The sequence below is a fragment of the Acartia tonsa genome, chromosome 8 (genome assembly GCF_053477335.1).
Source record: "Acartia tonsa isolate MP-2025a chromosome 8, ASM5347733v1, whole genome shotgun sequence".
NCBI classification, from domain to species: domain Eukaryota; kingdom Metazoa; phylum Arthropoda; class Copepoda; order Calanoida; family Acartiidae; genus Acartia; species Acartia tonsa.
This window is the reverse complement of record NC_137267.1, coordinates 45,483,443-45,501,526: the sequence shown is the minus strand read 5'-3', so window position 1 is coordinate 45,501,526 and position 18,084 is coordinate 45,483,443. Positions and strand designations below refer to the sequence as shown.

At 34.6% G+C, this 18,084-nt stretch overlaps 2 protein-coding genes across 3 annotated transcripts; both read right to left on the bottom strand.

Moving 5' to 3' along the window:
• Window positions 1-131: 131 nt before the first annotated feature.
• Window positions 132-8,257, bottom strand: LOC145327092 (uncharacterized). The gene is made up of 5 exons (XM_080170616.1): window positions 7,995-8,257; window positions 6,538-6,665; window positions 5,414-5,494; window positions 4,474-4,600; window positions 132-654 (listed from the first exon to the last, which is right to left on the bottom strand). Exons 1-5 carry the CDS (start codon window positions 8,200-8,202, stop codon window positions 275-277), a joined length of 924 nt encoding a protein of 307 aa, XP_080026742.1. The 5' UTR covers window positions 8,203-8,257; the 3' UTR covers window positions 132-274.
• On the bottom strand, window positions 8,225-17,561 carry LOC145327090 (uncharacterized). 2 transcript variants are annotated; one of them, XM_080170612.1, is made up of 12 exons: window positions 17,349-17,561; window positions 16,831-16,980; window positions 16,480-16,574; window positions 15,999-16,266; window positions 15,121-15,183; window positions 14,601-14,722; window positions 13,882-13,973; window positions 13,459-13,529; window positions 12,296-12,362; window positions 11,426-11,524; window positions 10,842-10,921; window positions 8,225-8,924 (listed from the first exon to the last, which is right to left on the bottom strand). In XM_080170612.1, the coding sequence occupies exons 1-12, from the start codon at window positions 17,429-17,431 to the stop codon at window positions 8,801-8,803; spliced, it is 1,314 nt and encodes a 437-aa protein (XP_080026738.1). In that variant the 5' UTR covers window positions 17,432-17,561; the 3' UTR covers window positions 8,225-8,800. The 2 variants fall into 2 exon arrangements, with proteins under 2 accessions (XP_080026738.1, XP_080026739.1); XM_080170613.1 differs by having other exon boundaries at window positions 14,601-14,699; window positions 15,134-15,183; window positions 17,349-17,560.
• Window positions 17,562-18,084: the final 523 nt, after the last annotated feature.

The following is an 18,084-nucleotide window of genomic DNA, read 5'->3' as shown; positions in this document are numbered from 1 at the left end:
AATATAGAATTCTTTAAATATTATTCCATTTTCCCCCCTTCTTGGTGAGAAAAAACTAGGGGGAAAAAATAAAAAAATTTGTAGCAGGGAAAAAAAATTAATCTTGTGCAGAATATACACCCCTGCAGAAATGAAAACAAATATACCTATTATTTTTATGAGACTCAATGATTTTTCAGAAAAATATTGTAAATGCCAATTTATCTCTCAAAATTATAAAAAAAATATGTTTTCATTTTAACAGCCATCAAAAAAATGATAAACCTAGGTATTTTTAAGCTTTTTTCATTAATTTCATCGCCTTTTTCTTAGATTTAGGCATGGCAATACTATCATCCCCCATGAACCCAAGAACAATCTTACGCTTCTTCTTGGGAGGAAGTGGTTTTTCTTCTTTAGATTTTTCCTCCTTTCCGACAGTTTTCCCAGCAAAAGCTGGTTTTTTAAAGGATTTTGGTTTTTCCTTTGGCGCCACTTTTTTCTCCTTCTTGACTGGAACTTCTTCGCTTTCTGAATCCATATCCTCAGCGATTTCATCAATTTCGTCACTATCCAAATCGTCTTCATTCTCTTCATCATTATTTTCGTCATCTTCTTGGTCCTTTTTGTTTTTTCTACTTCTTATCCTTATTTCAATCCTTCCACCTTTAGGACCTAGAATTATTGAGCATTAATCAACTATCAAATAAAATATGTGAATTTACAAAGTTTCATTTCATGAGAATATATCTATTCCACGAGAGTGGGAATAAGGGGGGGGGAAGTTTTGACACATTTGCGTAAACCTGGCACCCTGGCTTTATCTTTGGACTGAGAGGGTAGGTTATTAGGGATAAAATCATTCTTATATGATAAATTTCACGAAGTTTTAAGATTTTTTGGATAGGCCTCCAGGTTCCGGAGCTCCAGGCCTCCAGGTGGTCTCTGGACAGGTAAAAAAATAAAAAAATTCTTATTTGGACAGTTAGAGGTAAGTTTATAAAACAACATAACCTTCTTTTAATATATCATTTACATATTTGAAGAAAAAATTACAATCGGCCTCCAGGTTCAGGTGCTGGAGGCCTCCAGGTGGCCTCTTGACAGGTAAAAAATTAAAATTTCTTATTTGAACAGTTAGAGGTCAACTTATAAAACAACATAACCTTCTTTTAATATATTATTTACATATTTGAAGAAAAAATTACAATTGGCCTCCAGGTTCAGGTGCTGCAGGCCTCCAGATGGCCTCTGGACAGGTAAAAAATCAAAATTTCTTATTTGAACAGTTAGAGGTAAGTTTACAAAACAACATAACCTTCTTTTAATATATTATTTAAATATTTCAAGAAAAAATTACAATTGGCCTCCAGGTTCAGGTGCTGGAGGCCTCCAGGTGGCCTCTGGACAGGTAAAAAATCAAAATTTCTAATTTGAACAGTTAGAGGTAAGTTTATAAAACAACATAACCTTCTTTCAATATATTATTTAAATATTTCAAGAAAAATTACAATTGGCCTCCAGGTTCAGGTGCTGGAGGCCTCCAGGTGGCCTCTAGAGAGGTAAAAAATCAAAATTTCTTATTTAAACACTTAGAGGTAAGTTTATAAAACAACATAACCTTCTTTTAATATATTATTTACATATTTGAAGAAAAAATTACAATTGGCCTCCAGGTTTAGGTGCTGGAGGCCTCCAGGTGGCCTCTGGACAGGTAAAAAATCAAAATTTCTTATTTGAACAGTTAGAGGTCAACTTATAAAACAACATAACCTTCTTTTAATATATTTTTTAAATATTTGAAGAAAAAATTACAATTGGCCTCCAGGTTCAGGTGCTGGAGGCCTCCAGGTGGCCTCTGGACAGGTAAAAAATCAAAATTTCTTATTTGAACAGTTAGAGGTCAACTTATAATACAAAATGAGCTTATTTTTAGATCTTTTAAAGATATTTGAAGAATAAATTACAATCAGCCTTCAGGTTCAGGTGCTGCAGGCCTCCAGGTGGTCTCTGGACAGGTAAAAATCAAGCTTTCTTCTAAACAGATGGTGGTAAACGTATGAGGCCACCTGGAGGCCTGCACCACCTGAACCTGGAGGCCAATAGTAATTTTGTCTTCAAATATTTAAGTAACATATTAAAAGAAGGTTATGTTGTTGTATAAGTTGACCTCTGACTGTTCAAATAAGAAATTTTGATTTTTTACTTGTCCAGAGGCCACCTGGAGGCCTCCAGCACCTGAACCTGGAGGCCGATTGTAATTTTTTCTCCAAATATGTAAGTAATATATTAAAAAAATGTTATGTTGTTTTATAAACTTACCTCTAACTGTTCAAATAAGAAATTTTGATTTTTTACCTGTCCAGAGGCCACCTGGAGGCCTCCAGCACCTGAACCTGGAGGCCAATTGTAATTTTTTTCTTGAAATATTTAAATAATATATTAAAAGAAGGTTATGTTGTTTTGTAAACTTACCTCTAACTGTTCAAATAAGAAATTTTGATTTTTTACCTGTCCAGAGGCCACCTGGAGGCCTCCAGCACCTGAACCTGGAGGCCGATTGTATTTTTTTCTCCAAATATGTAAGTAATATATTAAAAAAAGGTTATGTTGTTTTATAAACTTACCTCTAACTGTTCAAATAAGAAATTTTGATTTTTTACCTGTCCAGAGGCCACCTGGAGGCCTCCAGCACCTGAACTTGGAGGCCAATTGTAATTTTTTCTTGAAATATTTAAATAATATATTAAAAGAAGGTTATGTTGTTTTATAAACTTACCTCTAATTGTTCAAATAAGAAATTTTGATTTTTTACCTGTCCAGAGGCCACCTGGAGGCCTCCAGCACCTGAACCTGGAGGCCGATTGTAATTTTTTCTTCAAATATGTAAATGATATATTAAAAGAAGGTTATGTTGTTTTGTAAACTTACCTCTAACTGTTTTAATAAGAAATTTAGATTTTTTACCTGTCTAGAGGCCATCTGGAGGCCTGCAGCACCTGAACCTGGAGGCCAATTGTAATTTTTTCTTCAAATATTTAAATAATATATTAAAAGAAGCTTATGTTGTTTTATAAACTTACCTCTAACTGTTCAAATAAGAAATTTTGATTTTTTACCTGTCCAGAGGCCACCTGGAGGCCTCCAGCACCTGAACCTGGAGGCCGATTGTAATTTTTTCTTCAAATATGTAAATAATATATTAAAAGAAGGTCATGTTGTTTTGTAAACTTACCTCTAACTGTTTTAATAAGAAATTTAGATTTTTTACCTGTCCATAGGCCATCTGGAGGCCTGCAGCACCTGAACCTGGAGGCCGATTGTAATTTTTTCTTCAAATATTTAAATAATATATTAAAAAAAGTTAATGTTGTTTTATAAACTTACCTCTAACTGTTCAAATTAGAAATTTTGATTTTTTACCTGTCCAGAGGCCACCTGGAGGCCTGCAGCACCTGAACCTGGAGGCCGATCCTAATTTTTTCTTCAAATATGTAAATAATATAGTAAAAGAAGCTTATGTTGTTTTATAAACATACCTCTAACTGTATAAATAAGAAATTTTGATTTTTACCTGTCCAGATGCCACCTGGAGGCCTCCAGCACCTGAACCTGGAGGCCAATTGTAATTTTTTGTTAAAATATTTAAATAATATATTAAAAGAAGGTTATGTTGTTTTATAAGTTGACCTCTAACTGTTCAAATAAGAAATTTTAATTTTTTACCTGTCCAGAGGCCACCTGGAGGCCTCCAGCACCTGAACCTGGAGGCCGATTGTAATTTTTTCTTCAAATATGTAAATAATATATTAAAAGAAGGTTATGTTGTTTTATAAACTTACCTCTAACTGTCCAAATAAGAAATTTTTTATTTTTTTACCTGTCCAGAGACCACCTGGAGGCCTGGAGCTCCGGAACCTGGAGGCCTATCCAAAAAATCTTAAAACTTCGTGAAATTCATCATATAAGAATGATTTTATCCCCAATAACCTACCCTCTCAGTCCAAAGATAAAGCCAGGGTGCCAGGTTTACGCAAATGTGTCAAAACTTCCCCCCCCCTTTTACCCCCCCCCCCCCCCCCAATCCTATGATTTATTATCCAGGGTTTTACAGCTAAACATAAGCTGCTAATTCAAACTAGTTTTGGAACCAAATTCTTAACGAACAATATATAAGACACATAAATTGGCGTTATCCTCTTATAATTTTGTTTCAATAACAAAATTTTGCTCCCCCCAAGCACGATAATACTTTTACAATTAGGATAGGATATAGGCTAGGGGTCCGAGCACCCGCGTCTAGGCAGGCTATGGTGCCGAGCGCTGCGGCTATTCAGGTCAGGAGCCAGAGCGCCGCGGCCAGGGTCACAAGTTTTTTTTTTTTTTTTTTGGGGGGGGGGGGTTGATTAAACTTCAGTGTACTTGATTCCCCCCTCCCCCCCCCAAAAAAAAAGATATAAACCCGAATTTCCATAATAACAAAGGATTTCGTACCTGTCATTCTTAGCGCGCGTTCCCTTCCATCATCTCCTTTTTCAATTTCAAATTCCACTGGTGTGTGCACCTTGAAGTTTGGATGGTAATAATGGTGTTTTAAACTCTTGACCCCGAACCACACGTCCTTAACAGGCGTAGATTTTAAATGGAAGCTAGGTAAATTCTCAGATAAATGACATTCGGAATTCGGATTATATAACCCCTTTAGGGGTGAACAAAATCTATATAGGGCCAAAATGCACAAACGACAAAAAGTGATGTTACAGCATTTATTCACGTTTCTTGGGAGGCTATTAGGGGGGGGGGGGGGTCAGACACTTAAGCGTTAACAGTAATTATAGGCTTTATCTTAGGTGTGAGAGGATAGGTAGGTTATTTTGGCAAAAAAGTTTCCTTTTGGTATGCATTTATCCTAATTTTAAAAAAAATTTGGATTTGGCCTCTGGACAGGTAAAAATAAAGAAAATATTTTAAGAGTTAGAAGTCAACTTATAAAACAAAATATGCAAATTTTTTAAAATCTTTTTTCTGTCCAGACAACCTGGAGGCCTGCAGCACCTGAACATGGAGGCAAAATACATTTTTTTTTTACAAAATAGGAAAGCTACATCCAAAAGGAAACTATTTTGCCAAATAACCTATCCTATCACCCCTAAGACAAAGTCTTCTAATCACTGTTTACGCAAGTGTCAAAACTTACCCCCCCCCCCCCGCCCATATTTATGTTAAAATATAAAATCGAAATTAAACTACATTATAGTTTTTGTAAACCTTGTACCTTCTGACATGAAAAAATGTGTACACTTTATATCCGTCCAAACGCACAAACCTATCGAATGAATGACTACATTTGTCATCCCTAAGGTGAGAGGGGATTAAAGACGTACAAGCTTTTATTTATATTATAACTTTTTCTTCCGTTTAAAATGTACGCTGCCTTTGCTTCCTCTGGATCTCCGTCCTTCTTGGCAAATCCCCATCCTTTTTCTTTATTGTAGAACGTGATTTTGCCCGAGAACTACACAGGGAAATATGGAATAGTAAAGATTTAAGGACAATTATATGATAAGCATGAAATTAGAGATTTTAAACAGTTAAACATTATACAAAGATCTTAAGGGATAAAACAATTGTTATTTTAGACAGTTACAAAGGGGTAGTTGCACGAAATGCGTTTAAACTTAATTTAGTGAACCGCATATTTTTTCCTAGTTAATGGGTTAAAGTACATGGTAGAAAATTGAAAATCTTTCAAATATATGCCATATAAATGTAGTTTAACCAATTAACCAGGAAAAAATATGCGGTTCACTAAATTAAGTTTAAATGCATTTCGTGCAACTACCCCTTTATAACTGTCTAAAATAACGATGCATGATAATCTGGAGTAAGTTCCAAGTAAGTAAGGCTATCAGAGCCAGAGATGGGAATAAACCAGGTTTTTTTTTTAAATAATATCCAAATTTTAGTATTCTAATTTAGTATATTCCCTTTAGTATAAAGATTTAAAGAATTTTTAAAAGAATTTTGAATCAGGTATTTATATTTTTTACTGTATTTTATACATTATAAAAAGACTAGCGACTACGCCCCTAGAGGCCTCTAGGGGCACTTGAGGAGAAATTCATTATAAAAGAAAAAGTAAAAAAAAAATTTTTTTTTTTTTTGGGGGGGGGCGAAAATTTTTTTTTTTTGGAGGGTGCCGGGTGCCCCCCCCCCTCATTTTTAATTTTAGTTTTTTTTTTTTTTTGGGGGGGGGTTGGGGGTGTCCCACCCCCCAAAAAATAGTTATAAACATTTCCGGGACCTATGAGAAACTGCCCTGTTAAGGAGAACCCAATCGGTTCAGCGGTTAGCGAGATCCCTCGGTACAAACATAAATATAAACTTTGTATAAATATTTTTAAAAAAACCATTTAAACCATTCATTCCACCTTGGTTTTTTTGGCTTTTTCTTTGGTTTAAACCACTTGATTAAAACCACGTTTTTGCCATTTCTGATCAGAGCCTTGGCCAAATTAGAGCTTAGAATATTATAGTTTACTATTCCATAATCCGTACCCTTTTAGATTGAAACTCTTTTTCAGGATTGGATTGTGTTGTGGACTCTGCATTGGGCTTCTTTTTCTTCTCTCTTTTACCTTTGAGTTCTTTATCAACGCCATCATCTTCATCTTGGGGTAGTTCAGCTAAAAATTAAGGATCAATATGACAATCTTGGATGAACTGAACTCTAGTTTCCGAAAGTGTGCGTAGCTTCCGCGTCCTATCTCAATATTTGCTACTAGCTAAAAAAGCTTCAAAAAATCAAATTTTAAAAATTTAAATTTTTGAATGTATAATGTATAAATTGTTTATACATTAAATCGCTTTTCCATTTAACCGGAGTCGCTGAAAATAGGGTCTGCAATAATTGGGTTATCTACTATACACTTTAGGAAACTAGGGCTCGAATAGGAAATCATTTTCAGTTGATCCAATCTTAACATTTTAGCAGGAGTGTATATTCTGCGATAGTGGACAAAATAATGCCACGGTCGTAGCGGTCATGCGTCTTGCGTCGTATTGGAAGGGTGGCGCAAATTTCATATCTCAGTTTTCGCTATTTGATTTACTATTTTTTTCTATAAGATAAAAGCGATGCTTGCTAGATTATCTAATTCGCTATAATATAAATATAAATTTTTCTCAAATCGCTAAATCTGGGGTCTGAAATTTCTAACCTGACTCGAGACGCATAACCGCAACGACCGTGGCATTATTTTGTCCACTATCATATTCTGCATAGGATCCCCTGATAAAAGGGGAGGGGGGGGGGGGGATTAAAAAATATGTGGGGAGTGGAAAAAAAAAAAAAAAAATAAAGGGTTAATTGAGCCATATTTGTGGTGTTACGTATCTAAATAAAATAAAGAAGAAAACTACAATTAACTGAATGCATATAGGGGAGGGAGGGCTACTTAATTTATGTTTTCCTTGTTTCCCCCACCTTATGGAAAAAAATTGTAGACGAAAAACTAAAAAGCAAAGTAGTAGACGGAAAGAAAGTGCTTATGACATATTGCCTAATTATCCTAGGAATCCTCGTTTGTACGTACAAGATAAGATTATCATGTAACAAATATCATATTTCATGTACCAAACAGATATAGAAATAAACATGTTTGATTTTTTAGGAGATACGATTATGTACCATTGTTCTGAGGTACACTTCTTATTTGGGTTTTGAAAAGATTCACAAGTTACAGTTCCTACTTTCAATGACACTTCCTACCAACCCAGGGATCTAAAGGGATAAGACAATAAACCAAAAATGAATGTACATTGTACAATGTACATCCCCAATGATGACAAACAAATTACCCATTCTGTAGATTAAAACACCTAATGAATTAACAAGTCAAACCTCAATGAAATTCCCCAAAGTTGATAAACAAACGAATAAGAAAACGTTAATAAAAAACTTTGGGGACTTGTGTAATAAACAGCCCATTGTCCCCTTCCTTCCTGGTTCCTACCTGTCATATTAACAGCGCGCTCCTTCCCCTCATTTGTTTCTAGGTCAAAGTGCACCCTAATCCCCGGCTTCACTTTCTCATACGCTATCCTTTCTTTCCAACTCTTGACACCGAACCATACGTCCTTGTCGCCTTCTTTGGCGCCATCTTTCTTGGCGAACCCGAAGCCTTTGTCCACTTTGTACATAACAACGGTGCCGGAGACCATTTTTGTGATTTGATGTGCGAGATCTGAAATTGTGAATTTTCAGTAATAAACATTCTAAATAATTTTTTGTTGTAAGGATTTACATATAGAATATTCTTTCAGTCAAGGATGGCAATCCAAATCAGTTTCGATTTAATCTGTTTCGGATGAATCCAAAAAATATTTTGACATTTTTACAGGGGTGTATATTCTCCTCAAGACTCAATTTTTAAATTTTCCCCCTGCTGCAATTTATTTTATTTTTTCCCCTCCTAGTTTTTTTCTTGCAATGCAATGGGAAAAAATGGAAAAATATTTTCAGAACTCTATTTATTCATATTATCCCCCTCCCCTTTCCACATAATCTTTTAGTATTTTTCACCAAGGATGGGAGAAAAAGGAAAAAAAAATGTTTTTAGTTTTCTTAATTTTTACATTAGCCCCCCCCCCCCCCCAACCACATTTTTTTTTACCCCCACCCCGTTTTTTTAGCAGGGTCAAATTTGCAGAATATACACCCCTGAAATTGCCTTGGATTGCCATTCCTGATTTATGTACAAGGTTGACTCCAAAGAACAAAAAGATTAAGGATTGCTATTCCTCATATCTATCGATTACACTACAAAATATCTCCAAAGAGTTTTCTGTCCTTGGCCGTATTCTGTTTGCTTTTCTTCATGATGTATTTATCCAGTTTGCCCGCCTTCTTCAACCTCTCGTATTTCTCAACCATAACCTCTTCCCTGGAGGAACAAAATATATTGATTACGAATCGCAATCAACTTACAAAATATCTTTCACAAATGAAGCTTGTTAGATAAAACAGGGTAGATATTCTGCAAATTTGACCCTGCTAAAATTTTTTTTTAAATGTGGTTGGGGGAAAAAATGGATAAATTAAGAGAACTTAAATTTTTATTGACATTTTTTTTTCTCCTCCTTGGTGTAAAAAAATAAAAGAAAATGTGGGAGGGGGGAGAATGAATAAAGTAAAGAGTTCTGAAAATATATTTTCATTTTTCCCCTTCCTTGCTGGAAAAACTAGGAGGGGAAATAAATTACAAAAGGGGGGGGGGGGGAAATGTGGTGACTCGTGCCACGACATACCAGCAATTTTATTTGGGTGCTACTCCCTTAGTTTTAGAGATAATTGGATGAAATCTTTTGGGCTGGGTCAGTAATTACCCCAACTACTGGTATCTTTCAAAAAAAAACGGCGGCGGGACCGCCGCTCCCGCCGCCACCAAAAAATTTTTTTTTATTGCATTTCTCGCCGAATTAGGCAATTTGGAATCATTTGAGACCATGTTATTTTTTTCAAAATTTTTTCCCCTTAAAAGCAACCCTGCGGGGGGACTTTTTTTTCAAATTCTCGTATATCAAGGTATATCTTAAAAACAGTACTTCTCCTGTGATTTTGAAGATATTGAAACAAAATCTTTTTAAGAAAACGGCGGCGGGAAAAAAATAACATGGTCTCAAATGATTCCAAATTGCCTAATTCGGCGAGAAATGCAAAAAAAAAAAAATTTGTTGGCGGCGGAAAACGGCGGCGGACGGCGGGAGCGGCGGTCCCGCCGCCGTTTTCTTAATTCAAATATTTTTTACTTACCAACCTAAAAAGATTTTGTTTCAATATCTTCAAAATCACAGGAGAAGTACTGTATTTAAGATATACCTTAAGATAAATTTTTTTGGTGGCGGCGGAAAACGGCGGCGAGCGGCGGTCCCGCCGCCGTTTTTTTTTGAAAGATACCAGTAGTTGGGGTAATTACTGACCCAGCCCAAAAGATTTCATCCAATTATCTCTAAAACTAAGGGAGTAGCACCCAAAATAAAATTGCTGGTATGTCGTGGCACGAGTCACCACATTCCCCCCCCCCCCTTTTGCGGCAGGGGAAAAAAAATTTATTTTGTGCAGAATATACACCCCTGAGATAAAATTAAAAACTTTCTTAATTATTTCTATGCTAACAATGAAAATGATAACTAAAGAAGCGTAGCAATAAAAAAAAACTATTTGGAGGAGGGTACATTTACACTCCGAAGAGAATTCCCGATGGAAAAAGTAGCCCCCAAATGTTTTACCTTTTCTTTTTAAGTTAAACTAAAATGTTAAGTGTAGAATAAACTTACAACATTCCCCCCCCCCCCCCCCCCCACTTGCCCTCGGAGGCCTCTAGGTGGGTAGCTGCTAGTTTGATGTTAAATAATTTAACTTAAGAGTGTAGCTTGGATAATGCAGAGACTATTAGCTGGACCTTTATAATAAGGACGTACGGAATACCTTAAAACTTTAAACTATAACATTATATTTTACCATTACCTCGTAAGGGCAGGATTCTCCTTTGATTTCAGTGATTATCTAGAGAATCCAGAGCATCATCCACGCGTAATGGGTATGGGATGCGATATTCTAACACCCAAGGATATTAGGTTAAGTAACATCCATCAGACAACCAATCCTTTGATCGCACGACCTTTGTCTGAGAAGTCCTAACTGTGAATGGTAGTGAGTTTCGCCTGTTCATGGGCGAAGGCATTCCCCCTACTCTTACTATTTATGTCGCGCACCTGACATAGCAGCAGTAGGAACCATTTTAAACGTCTTTTTTAGCAAAATATTGCTGCAAACTGATAATAATGAATATATTTTGTGCCTGATAGTTTTCTTGTTTTTGTAGGTAGGTTTTTCTCCCTTGACAAACTTTTCTTTCATCTCTTTCCCTTCCTCTATGGCCTGAAAGGAAATAAGTTTATTATAGTTGACAGGAGAAAAGGCCGGACACTAAGTTATTAGTAGTTATTTTATAGTAAAGCTAGTGGCTCCGAAACAAGCATCTCTGTATACCAATAGAGAGGAGGCAAAAATCAGCCTTAAACTTAACCTTGAGCTTAGGTTGTAAATCAAAGAAAAATTTGGCTCGTTTGACGAAGAAACAGAGAAAAAGAGAAAATATGCAAAAACTCCCAAGTAATTCCAAAAACCTATGTTTACATCTTTTAATGCATGACCGACAGACAGACTAAAAAAAACTTATAGATTAGACGCACATATGCAATAGGATTATTAACTAAAAATTTCAGATATCATCTTTAATGGCAGCCGAGAAAACCATATTTTCTAATAGCGTGACTGACAGAAGGACAGGCTAAACCATAGAATGGCATCACTACTAAACCATCCACCAAATTGTATTTAAACTTATTCGCTTCGACAACTTAGGTTCAATATCAAATCTACCTTCTTTTCTTTACTTTCAAGCTGTCGCTGAGATCTGAGTTGATTTTCTGTACGTTGGATCAGGTACTTGATTTTAGTCGCTTCTTCGCCACGTGAACTCTGTAAACAAAAATAACAATCATGTCACTTGTTAGCGATGCAAATAATCAACTGTAGTATCTCGAATTTATCTCAGTTGTGTAAAATTGAGAAAATAAGAGAAGTTTTTATACTCGAAAGTCAAAAGTATATCCCTTAACCAGAGTTCCTCTACAGAGAGTGTTATTCATTTCGGTGACTTAATAGGACATCTGCCATACTGTAAGGCAATAAGACAGGGGTGTATATTCAGCACAAGATTTTTTTTTTTTCCCCTGCTACAAATTTTTTTATTTCCTCCCCCCCATAGTTTTTTCTCACCAAGTAGGGGGGGGAAATGGAAAAATATTTAAAGAACTCTATATTTTATTTATTTTATTCCTCCTACCACCCATTTTTTTAGTTTTTTTTTCACCAAGGAGGGGGGGGGGAGGGAAATGGAAAAAATGTTTTCAGTTTTCTTAATTTTTACATTTTTTCCCCCTCCAACCACATATTTTTTTATCCCCCCCCCCCCCTGAGCAGGGGATCCCATGTAGAATATACACCCCTGTAATAAGATTAGCTCCCACACCATGTCAAGTAATAATATGCTTGAACGTGTAGCTTGAGCTGGCCCTAGGCTTAGAGGCTATAAAAATTGTCTCGTCTCTAACCATTTCAAATTATGTCCACACACCAAGAAACTACACAGTAGTGCTATATAATATAGGAACTGGTTTTAATCCCATTCGAAGTTAAACTCGTTCACCTTTGTCAACAATAAAAGATTTGGAGGAAAATAAAAATTACCTTCAACTGTTCTTTTAACATTCCAAGTTCTTTCTGTTTAACATCCTTCAAGAATCCATTTTGACGTCTAAAAATATTCATTTCAATTTGATGGATTTTTTCATGACACTGTGGCTATTGCAGATATATCGTAATCAAGGGGTATAACTACAGATATTTGCAATTACAGTTAGGATTGAATTTCAAATGGATCTTAACTACCAACCAAATTTGTAAGGCTACTTTGTCAGTTTCTTTGTAGAATTTTTAAAAGGGGGGGGGGGGGGGAGGGGGGGCGAAAGTGACACTGTTTGAAACCAAAACTAAAAGTCAAAGGAACTCAACTAAAAAAAAGAGTTACAGGTCTGAGATTTTGCATGGCAGTTGCTTTATAGGGGTACAATATGGAACTGTGAAGAAACGGCGGCGCAACCGCAGAAAACCGCCGTTTCCCGCCGAATTTTTTTTGCCTTTTCTCGGCGGTTTTCTGCGGTTGCGCCGCCGTTTCTTCACAGTTCCATATTGTACCCCTATAAAGCAACTGCCATGCAAAATCTCAGACCTGTAACTCTTTTTTTAGTTGAGTTCCTTTGTTGACTTTTAGTTTTGGTTTCAAAAAGTGTCACTTTCGCCCCCCCCCCCCCCTTTTTAAATTCTGTCAAATATAGGCCCAATACATGTAGTTTATACCATTGAACAGGAAAAAATATGCAGTTCACTAAATTCAAGTTTAAATGCATTTCGTGCAACTACCCCTTTGAATTTATTGATTAAAACTATTTTTGTCCAAACTTTTGATATTAAGATGTAGAAATTTTTATTTTCATTATTAAGAAAATATTGTTTTTCATGCAATAATGCTTTTTGCAAAAACAAATTAAAATCCGATGAAAATCGGCTAGTCATTCAAAATTCCAAAATATTTGACTGACAAACTTTAATATAAGTACTGTACAGAGGGATTGATAAAGACAAAATGAGTGCAGAATATCTTTAATGAAAAATGTAGCAGGGGTGTATATTCTTTATATCTAAAATTATTATTGACTAACAAAAACCACCCTTGTAGTAATAATTTTTTTGCATTGAGCACCTTAAATAATTCAAAACTTAAGCTTAAAGTTTGTGTTTCCAGCGTGACCCATGAAAGCTTTGTATAGGTCCGGGCAATTAAGAGTTAATACCTGAAATTTTTCTTGTCAAATTCCCCACACAAAGGATCAAATCTAGGGTCCCGTCTTTCTGGTTTTTTAACCTAAAATATAAACAATAGAACTCCATTGTCATTTATTAGTTTCCTTTAATTTGAAACAAAAATCATGATCATGCAAACTTGACTAAAATGTTTTCATTAATAAAAATCTAGAAATAAAAAAAATACTGTCCTTCCATGTACGTACAGACATACCAACCCATTAGAACGTCTAGAAATTATTTTCTGTAACTTTAAATGAATGAAAATCTTTTCTATCTCCACGGACATCTGAGAAATTTACATTTCCCCTTTAACGTCAGAAGGACGGATATGATGATAAATATATTAAAACATAGGGTTTTTAAACCTAAGTTAAGTACCTGCCACAATAATAAAAAAGATTATAACTTACTTGTTTCACTTTCTCAAACGTCGGAACTTTAATCTTGGAAGACATTTCTCGAGGTCGATTTTTATCACTACGTTTAAACTCTTGTTCTGTCTATCAAAACTTACTTTCAAGCATCAATTTAAGATTTTATTATTAAACCAGAACATGGTATAGGCTTATTATATTGAACTAACTACATTGGTAAGATATAATTCATTATTTTTTCCAATTATGAATTCTCTTGTTAGGCTTGAGGTACCCTCCCCAAAAATAGTAAAAAAAACCTTCCTTGGACCTAAGAGAAGCATAACTGTAGAGAAGAATCATATCAATCCAATTAAAAGGAAGATATTAAGCTACAGACACACAAACAGCCACAGAGACAAACATCCTGTTACTGTTTAACGTGAATATTTATGTGAGTAATAATCTTTCCAGTATGGCTTCGAAACCGATTAATATCCGCTGGAATAGAACAGGTTCTCAGCCATACACAGAATCATATAAATATAAAAATAACATCGAATTAGACAATTTTCTACGAATAATAAAATAAAAGCATAAAATTAATACCAGTTTTGTTAGATCAGGCGTTTGGGCATTAGGGGCTAACAAAAGTAGTTTTACCATTATAATTTTTCATTTAAATATCCGCCTGTCTATAACACGACGCGATAAATAACTATTAGAGATTTTAAATAAAAATTATTGATTTAGATACATGAAAGAAAATCATTCCTTGTTGTCTCCCTTGGGTTTCATAGATTTACCATCAGACCATTTTGAATTAAAAATTTTGTCCCCTAAACTCGCCTTTATCTTCAAAATTTGTTCCACTGAAGTCAAACATTGGTTGATATTTCTATTATTAGAACACGAATACTTATAGAGCTGCCAAAATGTTTTAAAACAAGGACAATTATGTTAATTCTTAATATGGCAGTAATGAAATACAATATTTATAGAGATTAAATCTATTATTATTTTGTAATGGTAAAAATCTTATGATTTATTTAGTTTAAACGACTTTGGTAGGCAATCATGGAGCTTCCACATAATAAATAAAAACATTTCCATTATGTTATTAAAACAAAATTGCTTAAATTCTTTATTATGTAAGAAGCACTTAAGAAGGTAATCTTTTTGTTGATATTTAAGTGACAGACGGACAAGGTCAAGAAATAGCAAAAATTTAAAGAATAGTTTAAGAAATAAACTTAGTCTTTCTTTCATTAAAAATGACAAAATAAAAATACTAACATCAACATTCCTGGAAGTCCAGAAAGTTTTTCTCTGTATTTTCTCCTGGCTTCCTCTTCTGTACTAAAAAAATGTCTTCTTAAGATGAATCTTTATTCAAAAGCCCGTTTAGATTAGGCTGGAGTATTTAGACTATTTCTTGCATATATGCGAGATTCAGATATCTCTTTAGTAAATAGCACTATTTGTAGTTTTGACAAGACAATTCATTCTAAGGGGGGGGAGGGGGGGGGGGTTAATGCAACCATCTCGTAATCAGTGAGCAAATGACACTTAGAATTCGAATTTCGATCTGAACTTTTGCATGAGTAATCCTTGGTAGGTCTATTTTCCCTAAATTGAACAAAAAGTTGGAAAAGTAACGGCTAGCGGCTCAGCCGTTTTTAACCATTCAGGGTAAATCCATCATCAATTACGTAGGAATCAACTTTTTAAAACATATTTTTGGTTTAATTCATGTTAAATGATAGCAATAACCATTTTTAAAACTTCTAGCACCAACAGCTACCGTGTAGAACCGTTTGATAGCGTTTTGGAGTAGAAAAGAGTATTATGTTGAGAGAGGTTTCGTGACTAATTTGCAATATAGATATCAAAAAATGACAAAACAGCTGAGCCGCCAGCCGTTACTTTTCCAACTTTTTGTACGATTTAGGGAAAATGGACCTACCAAGGATTACTCATGCAAAATTTCAGATGGAAATTCGAATTCTAAGTGCCATTTGCTCACTGATTACGAGATGGTTGCATTACCCCCCCCCCCCCCCTTATTATTCTTTGTTAAAATATCCAAAATCAGAATTTTTAAAACTAGATTGCGGTTCTATGATATCTCATTAATATTGATTTATTGATTAAGTCAAAAGATAAAAACTCACTTTATTTCCGATTCTGACGCTTTTTCCTCACCATCCTTCTCTACTTTATCAATCTTTCTCTTTTTGGACAATTTAACATCTTTATCCTTTTCACCATCACCATCATTTTTTTCACCGATTTCTTCTTTATTTGAGTCATTGTCTTCAGAATTAACATTTATTGTCCGATCACTGGTTTCTACGGATTCTAAATTGTCCTCGTTTTCACTATCGCTCTCATCTTCGGTTTCTTCCTCTCCGCTACTACTCTCCCTTTCATCTTTGTTCTAAAAAGAGAACTGCTCAATAAAAAAAATATGACAGTTTCTCCTCTTTTGCATATGACCTACAAACGAACATCTTACTAAAAAAGAGAAATGATAAATCAGTTGGCTAAGAAGACTTGGTAACCAAAGGATTGTCATTAATCATACCCTCCCATAATGTACCTAAACCCTATCATACAAAACTACATAAATAAGACCACATTGAGCAAATTCCTGTAAGGCTAAGAGATAGGACAATTGTCCCAATTTGTTGTTAATCACAATGTTAGCTTTCTCTCGGTTCAGCTTCTCTGTTTCACTTTCCTCTGATATTCAAATGTTAAAGACCTCGAAAAATATAAATAGGTATAAATATTTTCATTGTTTTATACAAATATGTGATTTATTATTTTAGTCCAGAGAGATAGACAAATAAAATCACCATTTAGTTAATTAAGTTACTTAATATCAGCGAATATAGGATCGACTCAACCCCCTGCCCTAACTTTCCTCGATTTACCCTCCATATAATACTTACGAAAGGCAGATAAATTAATCACGTGTTCAGTCTTTAACAAATTCCTGATTCTTGGTCCGACTCCTCTGAAGGTTCTGAAGAATCCGCATCGCTTTCTTCTCCATCATCATTATTATCAGCATTGTCTTCTTCATCATTGTCGCTTTCAGAATCACTTGCAGGAGCTAATTGGCTGCCTGTAGCATTCTTCACTGTGTTCCTAAAAGCCAATGAATTAAAGTTAGAATTTAAGATTCTTGAACATTTAACAACAAAATTAAACTTATTTCCTTGATAATATGTTTTTTTATTGGAAATGAGTGCTTGCTAAAAATGTCATAAACAATCGTTCGCCGCTTTACCACTTGAAGATTCTAATGAGGGTACATATTAGATTTCATTATTTGCAGTTATCGGCAAGTTTAGTCATTAAAACACTAAAAAAAATAAACACTACATACGGTTAAGCCATTTTTTTCTACGTGTGATAAAACTTCCTTATCTATCCATAGAATGACACTGTGAAGCATATTGGAACTTTAATTTCACTCAACAATATTAATCATATAAGCATTAACTTTTTCATACCTAAACGTTTCTAAATCGACATCAGAATCGTCCGTGTCGTCATCAAACACCAATTTTTCTCGCATATCCTCCTTTTTCGTCATTATTTAACATAAGTTTCACTAGAAAATAACAATAAATTCAAATTCATTAGTCAACAGCGAAAAATGTTGTCATAGTAGGACTAACAGAATTTGAAACCTCGTGGCCGTGTTGTGAGGAATTTGTTATGATGATTTCCGCGGCAATTGCGCACAAATGTCGTCTTACTTTATATATTGAAAAGCTGCAGGGCCTCTAGGTCCTAAGGGCTCTTCAATGGGAAAAAAATAGCCTAAAACCACCCCAAGATATGTATAAAGCTTTCCTAAAAGGCACGACTCAGTCAAATGAGCCTTTTTCGAGATATTTTGCTTCAAACAAAAAACCTTATTATAGATATTTATTGCTTAAGCTGTCGTAGTTTTTTTTTTCAAAATTTTTAAGATGAAAAAAATGCTAATATTATTTATAGTAATTAGAATAAAAATTAGATTTTAGAAACCAAAAATAAAAATTTTTCATATGAAAAATGCAATAAAAAGCATTTTATTTGGACAGCTTAGGCACAATTCAGGCGGAGATTGATTTCATGGACAAAGCAGATAGAAAATCTGCATCATATTCAAGACATAAAAAGACATATTTTCTATCTAATTGATACTTTTTATTTACTTTAAAAAAAATGTTATATGTATAAATAATTATTTTCATTCAA